Below are 15,690 nucleotides of genomic sequence, written 5' to 3'. Positions count from 1 at the left end.
TAATAGGGAGCTGTAATCAGGTCGAAGGGGCGGGAAGGGTGGACTGAGATAAACATTGTGTTTAGGAAATATGGGTGATTTTGACGTCCATGTTTAATACATATATCTATCATCATACTATATAGAGAAGTATTTATTTCAAAGCGGTCTATCGCAGACATGGCTCTTTGAAATACGTAGGGACTACTTTCTGGACGTCGCGGCGGGACACAAAATCACAAAGGCAAGCTAGACTCTGAGACATCCAAAATGGCGTCTACAGGTGAAGCGTTGACTCTGGAGAGAGATGTAAGGCGGGCCATTGAGCTGCTGGATAACCTGCAGAAGACAGGAGAAGTCCCTCCTCAGAAGCTACAGGCTCTGCAGAAGGTTCTCCAGTCCGATTTCTGCAACGCAATCAGGGAGGTCTACGAGCATGTCTACGAAACGGTGGACCTGACCGGCAGTCCAGAGATACGAGCCAACGCGACCGCGAAAGCGACAGTTGCCGCCTTCGCTGCCAGCGAGGGCCACGCACACCCCCGTGTTGTGGAGCTGCCGAAGACGGAGGAAGGGCTGGGCTTCAATGTTATGGGTGGAAAGGAGCAAAATTCCCCGATCTACATCTCCCGAGTCATCCCCAGCGGTGTGGCAGACAGGCACGGGGGGCTGAAGAGAGGCGATCAGCTCCTGTCCGTGAACGGCGTCAGTGTGGAGGGGGAGAATCACGAAAAGGCCGTCGAGCTGTTAAAGGCCGCCACCGGCACCGTCAAGCTGGTCGTCCGCTACACTCCTAAAGTCCTGGAGGAGATGGAGGCCCGCTTCGAGAAGATGCGAAACAACCGCCGTGGACGTAGGCCAATGGAATGTTAGATCATCATGCATGCTGAATTTTCTATGAGGACTTTTAGAAAGGACTTCTAGAATTTTGTCACATTTAATGTTAAAGAGTTGATGCAAGTCTGGAATACCTTACTATCGTCACAAAACAAGTGGTATCATCAACATTATATTACAGTGTCACATTTTGTGTAGTACACATAAATTAGAGTGTTATTAATAATTGAGGAATATGGCTATCAGACTTAGAATCATTCCTATTTTGAAATTTGAGGTTGTCCTGTGAATTAGATGAATGGTATTAGTCAGAATTGGTGCACTACTGGCGTAAGTGCGAGGAGAGAAGGAATAAAATGTCAATCATCAGAATGTTTCTTACAGCAATTTAGTAGTAATGGTCCACTTTGCTCCGTTATCAAACCATTTGATTCCTCGGCTAGTGGAAAAACTAAGAGGTTCTTTAACCTCCATGTGAAATCTAATGAAATTGAAACAATGGAATGTTGCTTTTCTTAATTCAAATACTGTGCACATTTACGAGTACTAACCTCTTCTCTGGGTAGAGATGAGCAAGGAGGTTATATCAGAACCTCCTTGAGATGAGGTAATAGCATGAGTTACAATTACCCAGCAGTAAAAAATGTCGCAGACAACTGTGCCCCACAAATTACACATTGTTTCAGCTCAGGACCACTCGACCTGTTGGACCACACTATAAAAATTGCTGTGAGAAACAACAAAATACTGAAATGTTTTTATCCCAAGAATTCTTTACTTATGTATACAGTACAGGACTTTTTGTGTGTTTGAATTCAATTGCATCACATATGTTAATGATTTTTAAGAATTGGTTACCTATCATCAACAAAAAGTGTTTGAAGCATTTAGGCAGTGAGGTTGTTTGTATTCATTAGATTGCCTCTGATGATTATGTAGATGCTGGTTAGACACAGGGCGCCTTGCATAGCCATTAAAGTGAAGAGTTGATCCGAATGATCAGTACCTTACTAGCATGATCTTTTAGCTGATGTTTGGCTCATTTGATGGTTAGTATTTTGTAGGTACAACGGCCAATGAAACCAACTAAGGGGCAACATAACCATCCAAGTGTGCTTAAGCAACACCTCTTCCTAAAAATCATGACACAGTAGTTAAAATTCATTCATGGTACCAGAATGTATGTCAAATGCTTAGCTATTTTTGGTAAGACTTATTGTCACTGCTTGCTCCTGCTTCAAGATTGTGTTACACTATCACTAATGAATACACCATGGTATTAAAATGAGGATGTGTGGCTAAAAAGTGTTGTATGGTCTTTCTCTAGTGTTTGTGGAAAAAAAGTAATATCAACCCAAGAAAGGCAGTAAATTTGGTTTGTTCTCATAGTTTCTTTGGAGAAGGCAAGTTTTTGAAAACTTGCATTCAAAGCAAAGAACTTGCTGTAATTTGAAAGCAAGGCACTTTTATGTTTGAGCAGCAAACATTCTGCTGGGGAGTGAATCAAAGTGACAATTTTCAGGTTGCCAATTTTTGAAATAGGAATTGATATTTAATTTAAATTTAAAGCTACCTGCTTTTTGCGGTGGTGGCTACACCACTATCTTGACTGTGAACACTTAATTTTCTCCTTGCTGCAAAATCAAATCACAAATTTGAAGTACAATGTATCCTACCCTATGGATTACTGCAGTACCATACTCTAAAAGTAGAGGGCAGTAATAACACTTTTAGCCTGCCTTTCCATAGTGACAAAAAGGAACTGATTTCTTGATTGTGTTCAATGTAGCAAACAAAAGACATAAAGGAACACAAAAGTGTACACAAGTGGTCATCTTCCTCTTTTTTAATGAGGCATCTCAATGTCTTCATTCCTGTACCATCATGTTCAACTTGACATAACAGGTGAGCTACATGCAGTCAGAACAGCACTACCCTACAGCAGTACCCTTGTCCCTCCGTCAATACAGCAATTACACATACATTGATGTTTACTAGCAAAGCTTTGCTATTGTTCTTACTGAACAAGTCACTGCCCTGAAAAGAAATATGACTAACAATTTCAAGCAACACTAATGCAATTGCAAATGCAATAAATCATAAATTCACTGTTCAAGGACCAACTAATATGTACATTCTTAAAGATTACAAAAAATGACATCTTTGTCATAACAAACATTTTTTTCAATGTCTTACACAGTTTTAAAACAAAAAAAATACATATCATACAATTACATGTGTAAGCTTCCCTAATACAAAGCTTGCCAATCAACATTCAAAGTCTATCTACTGGTCATTTCTTGTACGCATTCATTGATTACAGATCAAAGCTGCCAGACAAGCTTACATATCTTTAATTCACAGGTCCCAAAATTAATCATCCTCTTGTTCTTCTTCCTGAAACCTGAAATTTTCAACATTGATATCTGACTCAGGAACTGCTGGAACATCATCATCCCCACTCATGTCAATTTGGACTAGTCCACTAAGGAGGGCATAAGCGACCATGGCAGCAATGGCCACGCCTGCTGACAGGATCTTGTTGGTTGTGCTGTACTGCCGATCATCAACAGTACTTGGTGTGAATGTTGAATGGTCTGCATCTGGAGGGAAAAATAATACATGTAATAAAGTCTAAGAACCTAAGAAGTAAAATTTTAAAAATTACTTATGTCAATGGTCAATATACTGACAAATTATAGAAAAGGTGCATCAAACATGCAATTAATTCAGGCTTTGATGTCCACATAAATATTATAATGTACATGAACTACTCTATTTCAAATGTATACAGGAGTCAATATGTCTCTGTCTGAATACTCTGGAAAATATCCTGCCCTGGACAATGCTTAATGGATGTTTGATAATGTAATGTGGCAAATATAAAAAACCAGTACCTTCTGAGTCTGATGGGAAGTATCTGCTGGTTACACGAGCACAGAAGTTGACGAGGTTGTTACAGTTCTTCAGGTGGTTCTGGAGCTGGTTGCTGGGGAGGGGAGCCTTCAGTACCGGGGCAATGTGGGCAAACACTATAGCATCCAGGGTGGTGGGGCTAGGGACGACACAGCAAAGGGGATTCATTAAGTGCAAGGTAATGGAAATCATCTAGACTTAAGAGATTTTGAAAGTCTTGTATATTCCCAGGGCTCGAAATTCATTTTGGGGATTAGGTGCACTAGTGCACCCTCCTTAAAAAAATTGGGTGCACAAAAAAAATTTTGGGTGCACTACTTAAATTTAAGTCTCTTCGGCTCTTTTCAAGTTATCAAATTCTTAAACAAGTACCATGACAGACATTTTTATTACCTTCCTAACACTTAGATGTCAAGAATATGATGTATACTAGTATACTTTGACATCTTAATATACATAAACCTAAGAAAATATTTGGGCGCACCTGTGCACCCACAGAAAATAATGGGTGCACAGCTCCAATTTTGGGTGCACCAAGGTGCACATGCACCCAGTATTTCGAGCCCTGATTCCTAATCATAAACACGTATTTTGTACATGATTTTTCTTGCCTTGAACATTCCTATATATTTCATCTCCTAATAATGCATTTCCACAATTGATAACAATGTTGCAAGTATTAAACCTCCCTGATGAGTGATGATAGTCAAAATATACTGAGTATACACTGTTAATTACTGGGCACAAAAAATACCTATGCATATTATCCAGTTGCTTGAGTAATGGCTATTTGGCATATCTTATTACCAGGATGTCTTACCTTTATTGACGTATAGCATACCTTTTTTATTTCAAGACACAAACATACTTACATGTATGATACATTTTGGTGAAATGCTCAAGCATACTGCTTATACTAACACCATGACAGCGTACACCTTATGCCAGATATACCATCGATGAATTATATAAAACACGCAGATGGGAAAGGGATTGTCTTATGAATGTGTAAAAGGAATATAAACAACGTGTACCTTTGGCCGAAGAAGAAATCCTGTTCCCCCAATCGTCCAGATAAAAGGTTTAAACACTCTTTAGCATCTCTGTAGATCTGAGAATAAGAAGTGGGCAACAGTCATTCAAGTTCGTACCAGAGAAAAGCATAGTTAACCATTGAGATACATGTATATGACATGGTAGAACACTAATACATTTGTAGTACCATGTATATAAAGACATTTGTTTATGGGTTTATCAAGACTATGTGTTGATAGGTTTATAAGCACTTAAATCATGTAAGCTATGTCCTTTTTATTTTTCATCTGACCCTTACCTCTTCACTCATAACCTCAATGAAAAGCAGCCAGCAGGTCGATTTGATTTTTACATGAATAAACAAAGGCTAAAACAAACAAAATGCAAATAAGTATTCTAACAAGCTGGATCTGTATGTTTGATATACCTGAGACTCCATCTCCCCATCTATGAGGTGGTCCCCACCACGTGTGTACTGTAGCCTCCCCTCTGCTGCTTGTTGCATCCGGCCAGGGACAAAGAAGTTCAGCGGAAATGGCAGTGCCCGTGCATACCATGGGCGCGAGAAATCTACGTAATTTCTAGCGTCCATCCAGAAGGAGTGAAGCTGAAAAAAATGATGACCAAAAGATATGATGACAAATCATGATGTCAAATGTCCATCTAGAAGATAAAAAGACCAAGTCCTCTCCATTCTTGATATATCTAGGAATGCTCGATCATGGAATGAAGTTGTTTAGCAACAAAACAAATGTAATTCAAACAATCTAAATTACAAAAACCTTACCATTGCTGGTATAAATTTTTCCTCCAAAAGTGATGTGAACGCCACCACATCAGAGCTCTGCTTTGCTGTGAGTTCATAGTCAGCATTAAATTTCTGTAACATAATTTTAAGGGTTACAAAAACATGTGCATGGGGCTCCACATTACCATAGTCACACTATACACATGTACCACTGCACAACTGCAATATCCACTGACTATAGACTAACATCACTGAGAAACATTGCATAGTAGCCTTACTCATTTTACCCCATACCACTAGGTACACATATACTGAAAAGCAGATAATGTTTCTGACTTGTGGATTCTCTTGTGAAAGTCTAGGTATGTATTTTACCTGGGTGCAATCATTAATAGTAACCATTGGCTCATTCTTGTGGGTTGATAACCATGAACAGGTAGACTTGATACTAGTAGTGTTATAATACGTATGTTATCTTACATATATCTTTCATATATCATATATCTTTACATATATCCACATCTCTTAGCCTGGATGCCATCCTCCGTAGTAATCACTGGCTCAATCTTTTTGTTTGCTAACCTGTCCATGGTTATTAAAACATATAAAAATATATCATACATGAAGATAGCATATACCTCTTGCCTAAGGTAGTCAAGTATCCTTCCAGGAGATGTAAAGACCAAGTCCTCACCATTCTTGAACACTGGTAGGGAGCCTGTATCAAGAAAGCACAGTGATGTGTAAAAACACAAAATTTTCATGCCTGAAATAGCATCAAGGGTACAAACTTTAACAAGCAGGCAGAACATAACTGTTACAAAGGGTTGAGAGGGACATGTGTATTAAAATACTACCTGATGGAGACTTCCATGGGTTGTTGATTTTCTTCAGCTTCAGTGGGGCACCTGCAAACTTTGCATAAGCCTATGGATTGAAAAGGAGGGAACAACATGTGATAGATGTCTTTTATCGCGCCAGATGTGTAAATAAGCACTATGGTTTAGGATTTCTGGGGAATGCAATATCATAATTTAGGCCACAGCAAGTAAATTTTCTGGATGACATCAGCGCGCGCATTAATTTTCGCCTGATTTCAGAAAGAAAAAAAAGATTTTTTTCTTCTACAGCGATGGTCAACATGACAATGAAGTACCACAATGGGCAAATATGTTGTGCTGTAGCCTAATAATTGTACTGTAGAAGTTACACTTGCGAGGTACCCAGGACTGTAGTTGTAGAAATGAAACTTATTGGATAGTTGTAAAAGTGACACCAATATGGAAGCCATGAGTGTGGTTACCAACTTTGTTGGTGATGCCAGTCTACCACACCAGTGGCACTTTTACCACATTATTACATGTCTTGAATACAGGAATGAATGCCTTATTGGCTCTGATACCATGTTTTGCCCCTTGAATTCTTGTGTATACAACATTCATCACAACTTTATGGTGCCTATTTTTGAAAATGTAGCCATCTTGTTTTTTTTCACCCATCTTGTTTTTTTTCGCCCTATCGCACTATTTTTGCAGTCTGCGGAGGATGTTATCCATAAAATTTACTTGCTGTGGCCTTACTGGGCTTGACAGTTTGGTCCAGTCATGAATTATACTTTAAAGTAAAAGTATATGGTAAAAGTTTAGGGTATGCCAGCAATGAGGCAATGCTAAATGTTAGAGCACGAAAGAACGACACAAGTCTGGTCCTCATACTCCGACTCCTAAGAAGCTGGGGTTGATATTTGTATCGGATGTCAGACGATATGTCAGACGAGTACCCACCCATCGGCCATCCGGCCCACCCATCAAATTATGCATTTATATGATTTATGAACCATATAAAGGTATGAAACACACAAAAATCTTTCAAGCATATGTGGTATAGTCTTGTCAATGCTTAAGATTGTTTTCACACTTACAATGACGGTCAAACAGTCTACATCAATCGACGGCAGGCCCCAATCCCCCTTCCAGCACCACAGCTCCATGGGCGCCGCCATCTTGGGTCACGGCGGTATGCTTACGTGGTCAAATCAATGCGCTCATTTTTGTCCCATCTCCTTGGTCCCATCTAACCGATTTAGATTTACATCAAAGAAGTATCACAGTCTTTAAGATATTTTTGATACTAGAAATATTTTGTCTAATTAATCATAAGAAATATTTTCACTGCAAATTTGGTTGGACTATTTTGTATGGTGCGCTTGTATATCTAGAATGAAGGTTGTTCCATGGTCGACCCCTTGAAGAAAGTTGAATCCATTCGCCTGAGACTTTTGCCCTACGCTTGAGCCGTGATACTGATAGTAGAAGCTTTAACTATGGTTTCGGGACGATTTGTTATTGCCTTCTGCGTATTTATTGCAGCCTACATGTACTACTCGCCCCATGGACCCGTGGAGAGGACCCTGCAATCATGGCAGGCTCAGATCCAACTACCGGTGGTCCGCTTTCACCGAGTTGCAGTTGGGTGAGCATAATTTTTGGGACACCTATTTTGACTTGTAATGTTTGAAGAGATGCACTTTGATGGAAATGGAATGCATTTATTTTGGTATATAGCAGAGAAGAGGTAGAGACGTTAGTTATGTACTCCACCATGTCATACCTCCTTGGTCATATCATAAATCCTCTGGTCTTCTTCTTGTGGGCGTGTCAATATTGTGCACTTTGTCACAACGAATGGGACCACGTTATTAACCAGAAATCCAGCTGCTCACAGTGGTAAAATAAGGTGTAGAGACAACTTTGGGAGTCAATGAGACTGTTGTCAATCATTTTGATTTGTGTGATGTTGAGAGAAAAATGCCAGAAAGTAACTTTAGACATAACAATACAGGTTACTTATCATCCTTGATCTAGTGACCTAGATTCAAAGTTGTGGGGTTTTTTTTTAATCTTTATTCATAAAATCAGATTTAATCCCAAGCTACCTGCCACCAAAAAAATCAAGACAAAGTATGTCCAGGTCAAAAGATACTAAAAGTTCTGCTGCAGTACCGACATCACATACTAGGGGACCCAAAACCAACCTTGACCTTCGTCTTCCCAACACATACCCACACACATCAAATATTGTAATCCATTAAGAAGTTCTTGAGTTATGCTGCAGGGCTCGAAATACTGGGTGCATGTGCACCCAGGTGCACCCAAAATTGGAACTGTGCACCCAATTTTTTTCAGTGGGTGCACAGGATGCACCCAAATATTTTCTTAGGTTTATGTATGGAAAGATATCAAGTATACTAGTATACATCATATTCTTGACATCTAAGTGTTAGAAAGATAATAAAAATGTCTGTCATGTTACTTGTTTCAGAATTTGATAGCTTGTAACTAAGTTTTATTATTAGGATTTTCTGACATTCTACTTAAATTTAAGTGGTGCACCCAAAACATTTTTGGTGCACCCAATTTCTTAAGCTGGGTGCACCAGTGCACCTAATCCCAAAAATGAATTTCGAGCCCTGTGCTGACTACAAAAATCAAGAAACACAAACAGATACTAGTAGTAGTATGCAGACTCCGAACGGACACACCCAAACCTATATCTCCATTTTCATGGAGATGAAAATAGCATGTAATGTATTTTGAGTTGGGTCAGTTGTCTAATGATGCTACATACCTGTTCCAGAGTGAATGCTGGAGTGGACCTGATCGTGTCTGCCACAGAGCTGCTGAAGAGTCTGGGGATGACCCCTAGTCAGACCAGGACTGACCACCTGCACCTGGACAGTCTGCAGCAGCTGGAGGAGGCTGTGGGGTACTACATGGAGAAGGGCGCGGCAGGGGAGCGCTACATGGGGGACGGGGCACTGTTCCAGCAGATAGTGGGGGTGGCCAGGAACCTTCCAGACAGAAAGGTAGGAGCTACCATACTAATTAGTAAGACTAGTAAACTGCATGTGTAACATGCATTGGCATAATACCGGTCATAAGCCTTATACCGGTCGATTAAAAATAGTGGAACTTAAAGAGATCTACACATGCAACAATAGTTATTTCTGAGGTATGCACACTTCAGACATCTAGGTGTCCAATACATAATTTACAAAGCATCGATAACAATGCATTCGAAGACAACAAGGCCAAAAGTTTTCAGGTCATTTTCGGGGCAGGCGAGCTCGTCGTGGGACAAACACACTGTCACGTTCATCGCCAGATTTGTAGATAATAATCACATATTCTCACGGCACAAGACGAGCATGATTCAACAGTAATCTTGAATTTCTTTTGGTGACCTACAACTCATGTAAAAGTGTGAGGAACCGTTGCATAATAGCCCGGATCTACGGCTGAATGGGTCAAATTGAACGTACGCCGCCATTTTCCCGCCATTTTTAATGCTACGGCCAGCAGTAAAGTTTTACGTCATAGCGGTTGTGACGGACCAAAATTAAATGAAAATTCTTGTCAGTATACGCCCATTTTCTCATGACTTTTTGTATGCTCATGCAGATTTTTGTTTTGTGCAACTACTAACAGGAAAGAAAGGAACAACAGAGGATGAATAAAGGTACATAGCGGCAGTTAATTGTGCCGTGTTTCGTTCGACCGGTATAGTGCACCCCCTTCCAACCACGCGCCCGTTCTCCGTGCAATTCCGCGGTGTGTTCCAATTACGATATTATGTTTTTAGCAGGACCAGAGAGACAAAATAATTTACACAGAAGAAGTGGCAAAGGTAAGCTGTAACAGCAACATGTAACTGGAGAAAATGATGCGTTGATCATTTGCCAAATTAGCATTGCTTGAGAAATTGCAGTAAACCGACCGGTGTTATGCCAATGGATGTTACATGTATAAGGCCACAGCAAGTAAATTTTATGGATGACATCCTCTGCAGATTGCAAAAATAGTGCGATAGGGCGGGAAAAAAACAAGATGGGTAAAAAAAACAAGATGGCTACATCTTCAAAAATAGGCACCGTAACGTTGTGATGACTGTTGTAAAAAAACTAAAGGGACAAAACATGGTATCAGAGCCAACAAGGCATTCATTCCTGTATTCAAGACATGTACTGGTGTGGTAAAAGTGGCATTAGTGTGGTAGACTGACATCACCAACAAAGTTCGTAACCACACTCATAGCTTCAATATTTGTGTCACAACTATCCAATAAGTTTCGTTTCTATAACTACAGTCTCGGGTACCTTGCAAGTGTCACTTCTACAAGTACAACTATTAGGCTACAACACAACATATTGTCTCATTTTGGTACTTTATCATTATGTTGACCATCCCTGCAGAAGAAAAAAATTCATGTTTTTTTTTTTCTGAAATCAGGCGAAAATTAATGCGCGCGCTGATGTAATCCATAAAATTTACTTGCTGTGGCCTAATATGTATTTTGCAGTCAACTAATCTCCAAGCAGATCATAGGGGCAAATTGTGACAGCCTGCCATTGCAAGAAATTTACGCATTCAGATCTTTTCCAGCAGATCCCACTGGAACTTCGTCCCCGATAACCTACTTGCGGTTTACAGTCAACTGTCCTTCAGAATTTACAATTGCAGTACTTCTTTGATCTGTTAGATGTCTTCTACAATGTGCTCAGGTTTTTTTTAATCAAGGACCGCCTTGAATTCATCAAAATATGCTTTTGGTAGACTACATTGTCAGTGAGCTTGTACAATTGTAGTTGAATGTCATTTAGCTTGTTAGGTTGAACGAAAAATTTTTATTCTTGATACCTTTTTTGAAAGCTTTGGTCTGTACAGATGACAACAGTATCTTTTTTCAGATGACAAAAGTGTCCTTTTTATCACCATTAGTTCTTCATTGGTGGTAATGCAGCACTGATGGGTGAGAGAATGACAGCCATGGGTGTTCAGGTAGATATACATCAACCTTATCTTTTAGAATTTTACTCACAGTTTCATAAAAAAGTTTTTATTCTGATTTTAAAGTTGCCAATAGTATTCAAAAAGGCAGTGTTAGCTCAACATTGAGCTGAAAGGAGCTTGTTCAGTCATATTGCTGTTTTCTTTAACCCTTAAACTGCCAGAGTTTCAGCCCTATAAAATGCTATCAGCGCCAGGGTTGGCCGCTGACCTCCAAAAAGAAACCCCAGAACAAGCCTTAGTCCAGAACTTCCAGGGTTCGTACGCTACATGCGTGCAAAGCTGCTACTTTACAGGAATATGCTATCCCGTATATAACCGGGAGCGGCACACAGGGCATGTATAGGTGTGCCGGATATATCCGGGTTTGGGTTAAGATTCAAGAGTTCAGCATATCCTATCACTTTGCATGAAGATAAACACTTGATACACAGTCTAACCTGTACAAGTGACCACCTCACCTCTACATTAAGACCACCTGGCCAATGTAACCACTTTTTGGTGGTCCCTTTGATAGTTTTTCCCATTGATACAAGTATTAAGAATTCTGTGCATGATAAACACCTATCCATATAGACAAGATATTATTGGTACCCTGACTGGTCTTCTTGGGACGTTCCTGTAAATCGTCTACACATCCTCCATATTTCTACTATCCTCAGGTATTGTTAGGTGGACCAATGGGTCCACAGGCCATGAAGCTGCTGAGCTCCGACATTCAGGTCCCGAGGGACTGCATCAGGGCACAGGACGAAGTTCACCTCATCCTGGAGTTTGGGCGCGGGGAGACCTGGGGGGACGTGGAGGCCGCCGTCGCCACCCGCTTCATCTTTTCCAACGACATCTCCAACGCGAGGATGGAACCGCTGGAGGCGTTCTTCGGACAGCTTGAGCAGTTCCGCCCAGACTTGGTGGTCCTGTCCGGGCTGCACCTGTTAGAGAAGGAGAAGGAGAGTTTCAGACAGACACGGCTGGAGAGGATCGTCCACATGCTGAGGAACATTCCTGCAGGCATCGCTGTCCACCTGGAGCTGGCCAGCATGGTCGACATGGCGTTCCTGAAAAAAGTTGCAGCTGAGGTGGGTGGGTTCTCTGTGGGGATAGAGATTGTTATAGGATTAAGCATGTTCTTTCTTCAAAAGTTCAAAACATGTCAATCTCAAACTTTTTTTCATCTTGGCCTGAGTGTCACTCTAGTGAGTTTATCGGGTCTTTTATAGTCTCCCATAACCAATTAACTAGGGTGACACTCAGGTTGCATTAATCTCAATTTTGCAAATACACCTACCAAAGGATTGTAGGTGCAGAAAATTGCAAGGATTGGAATATCTGTTTTCAAGACTTTCTTGTGTCTTCAATTCCTTAATTCTTTCTAAGCTTCATCCTTTGCCCTATCAATAGTCAATTATCTACCTATAATTGATCACCACTAGTTGTGTATTGAAGAATGGTTTGTACCCTGATTGCAGGTTTTCCCTGTGGTTCATTCCATTGGACTCAATGAACAAGAGCTGACCTTCCTGTGCAAGTCTGTGGATGGGCCACTCCATGCAGAAGTTCTGGAAGGGGGCCAGCCGGAAATCCCAGCAGTAAACGATATCCTCTTCTGGCTTCTCGACACTTATGGCAATTCAGAAGAGAACCCCACTTCCCGCTTCTCCCGGATCCACTTCCATTCGCTGACATTCCACGTCACCGCTGCCCTCCCCAACCTATGGGGGAACCTCCCATCAGCCACTGCAGCAGGATGCATGGTGGCGCCCCAGCAGGCTTGTGGAGTGGATGACATCATCACACCTGCAGATACCGACTTAAAGATTCCACTGGCATTCCCACTATCTGTGCAACACCCTCCACTGAGGAGGAGAGTAGTCAAGTATGATCCTTATCATCCTGTCACAAGCTGGATGAGGGAAAAGGTAGAATTTGCATTTAGTCCAGTGTTAGTATGTAAGAATCCAATCAGGACTGTTGGCTTGGGTGATGCAATATCAGCAACAGGGTTACTATATTCCCAATTCAAGGGAGCACAATGATGTTACTAGAACTGCTTGTTGTAGATAATCATTGGAAAATATGTTTATCATAAATGAGAGAAAATATTATTTCATCAGTTACTTTCTTTTGCTTTATTGGGAAACAGGGTAACAACATGTTTACTCCAAAATGATCAGTTATACTGCCACTAGAATTTTTGTTGCTGAGAACTATTCATGTGAAAGATGTCATCCAGATAGGTGGAACAAGTGTTACTTGTATCAAACTTCTCAAAAAGAACAGGGATGTGCAATGACCACTAACAGTTTCCAATGCAAGTTTGCATTTATAGGAACTGGTGTTAAACACCACGTGACAGTCAGCCAACTGTTGCATCAGGTTCGGTTGTCCTCCATTTTCCTTGTATTTCTTACTACATATTAAATCATATCTGCTGCCACTATGTTTTATAATGTTTTTAACCATTCTCAACTCATTCAACAACTATATATGACATGAACTCTTCCCTCAGCTTGACACAATTTATAGAACTACTTGTTTATTTAAGTCAAAGGGCCTTGCAATAAGAATTGAAGACCAAACATTTTGGGAAAGCAGCTCAGCTCTTTAAGGAGATGCAGTAGGCAGGTGGGAATGTCCTGTGAAAATGTACTTGAAAGTCCTACTCTTAGATACATAATGAGAAAATTGTCTGAAAGAGTAGCGTATGCCGTATGGAGTTAGATGAGGGTAGATCATTCTGTCATTAAAATGGTGCTTTCTGCTTCAAAATGGTAATCTGATTTCATTACTGTTACAGTATGTTCTATAAGGTATAGATGACTTTAAACCCAACTGACTGTGGGTATCAGGGCTGTCTCCAGCTTTAAATGTTTCTCCGTCCCTCCAATTGTTTGGGAGCTCATGATGTTCATTCTATTTGCTGAATCTGTCATTTTAAACACATTCTCATCTATTTCATGTAATGAGTTCAGATTCTGGGGACGGAAAGGGAAAAATTAACAAGAAAGTTTCCATCCCAGGACGGAGGAATGGGTTCCGGAGACAGCTCTGGTGGGTACGTCAGTCACTTGTTTCCACTATACCAGCCATGGTCGTATGACAAAAATAAACCAGTGGTAAGGTGCATGCATGTGGTTGGGAATGATTGATTACACAGACAAGCACCAAGAGATATTTATGACGAGGACTTGAGACTTATGATTTCCAAGCAGATCATCTCTGTGGCTAAATTACTACTGCCATTCAAGACTATGATCAGGAACCATGGAAACATGGTTAGCATCTGCTTATGTGACAAAATGTTTTAGTGTACATCTCTTCAATCGAAAGGTATACTACAGGAAACTAGTATATCTTCGAAGCTTCAGAGATGTACACTAAAGCAGGAAACTACAGTATGAGACATTATGGATAATTGGGAAAGTGAACAGCAGTTCCAGGTTAAGAAAAGAAATTCTAATACCTCATCTACCACCCTAGTTTAGAATTTAGAACTTGTGTGAATTCTGCTGAATCACATTTGCTTGTTTGAGTCACCAACTGTGATGACTGTCAGAATCGATTGTTGGGGTCAGTCGAGGACACTGAGGCTTTAATAGGTCGCAGATCTAAGGTACTGGTAACCCGGGATGACCTTGACAATGTTCATCGCTAACGATTTCGAAGGAGGGGGAGGGGGCCTTCTTTGTGACAAGTGAAGGGGACATCTGAAACTATGGATCCTAAAAGGTCAACCCTTCTGTAATAGATACCGCCCAGGTACACCGAAAACTTCATAAGTCATACTCAAAGGCATCCATTTCCAACGCAAACGTGCGAAGAAAAGTCATCCGGTCTTTCAACTTTCAACCAATACGAAGATGGCAAGGTTTCTACAATATCTCGAGTCGGGGTTGATTATACATCATTGGCATTTAGGGCATGTTATGCTTTGCATGTTGAATACCTGGCCACGATCTGAACTTGGACGTCAAACGTATCAACGGTATAAAGTCTCCCGAACGCTGAAGTTGAGGCAAAGCGCACGCTCATCTAAAACTCCCGGACGTACAGCAGTCCAAAATACGCCTGACGTCTGACTCAACTCCAGATCGATCAGGATGGAAAAGGACAGAGAGAGTCATCATCTGGTCTCTACAGATTAATGTTGTTGAGTCCTGACACCATACCAGGGTTCTAGCCAGTGCATTTTAGCGTAGTGGGCCCCTACGCTAAAATTTGTGACCCCTACGCTAAAATAAGGGCCACTACGCTAATTTTTAACTAGTGTAGTGGTGCTTTGCTGTCATTTGCTTGTTCAACAATGACTAATCAATGTCTGAACAATGA

At 40.7% G+C, this 15,690-nt stretch overlaps 3 protein-coding genes across 3 annotated transcripts; 2 read left to right on the top strand and 1 right to left on the bottom strand.

Moving 5' to 3' along the window:
- The first annotated feature begins 69 nt into the window (after positions 1-69).
- Positions 70-2,121, top strand: LOC118406995 (protein lin-7 homolog C). Its single transcript, XM_035807405.1, has one exon. It carries the CDS (start codon positions 250-252, stop codon positions 850-852), a length of 603 nt encoding a protein of 200 aa, XP_035663298.1. The 5' UTR covers positions 70-249; the 3' UTR covers positions 853-2,121.
- A 526-nt stretch (positions 2,122-2,647) lies between these two features.
- Positions 2,648-7,613, bottom strand: LOC118406985 (metaxin-1-like). Its single transcript, XM_035807394.1, has 8 exons — positions 7,437-7,613; positions 6,373-6,442; positions 6,154-6,233; positions 5,555-5,647; positions 5,195-5,374; positions 4,767-4,843; positions 3,714-3,871; positions 2,648-3,419 (listed from the first exon to the last, which is right to left on the bottom strand). Exons 1-8 carry the CDS (start codon positions 7,515-7,517, stop codon positions 3,190-3,192), a joined length of 969 nt encoding a protein of 322 aa, XP_035663287.1. The 5' UTR covers positions 7,518-7,613; the 3' UTR covers positions 2,648-3,189.
- A 90-nt stretch (positions 7,614-7,703) lies between these two features.
- Positions 7,704-14,130, top strand: LOC118406951 (ADP-dependent glucokinase-like). Its single transcript, XM_035807352.1, has 5 exons — positions 7,704-7,987; positions 9,152-9,380; positions 11,293-11,352; positions 12,024-12,440; positions 12,831-14,130. The coding sequence occupies exons 1-5, from the start codon at positions 7,839-7,841 to the stop codon at positions 13,395-13,397; spliced, it is 1,422 nt and encodes a 473-aa protein (XP_035663245.1). The 5' UTR covers positions 7,704-7,838; the 3' UTR covers positions 13,398-14,130.
- The last annotated feature ends 1,560 nt before the right edge of the window (positions 14,131-15,690 follow it).

The sequence above is a fragment of the Branchiostoma floridae genome, chromosome 2 (assembly GCF_000003815.2).
Source record: "Branchiostoma floridae strain S238N-H82 chromosome 2, Bfl_VNyyK, whole genome shotgun sequence".
Classification (NCBI taxonomy): Eukaryota; Metazoa; Chordata; class Leptocardii; order Amphioxiformes; family Branchiostomatidae; genus Branchiostoma; species Branchiostoma floridae.
This window is presented reverse-complemented; position numbering and strand designations above follow the sequence as displayed.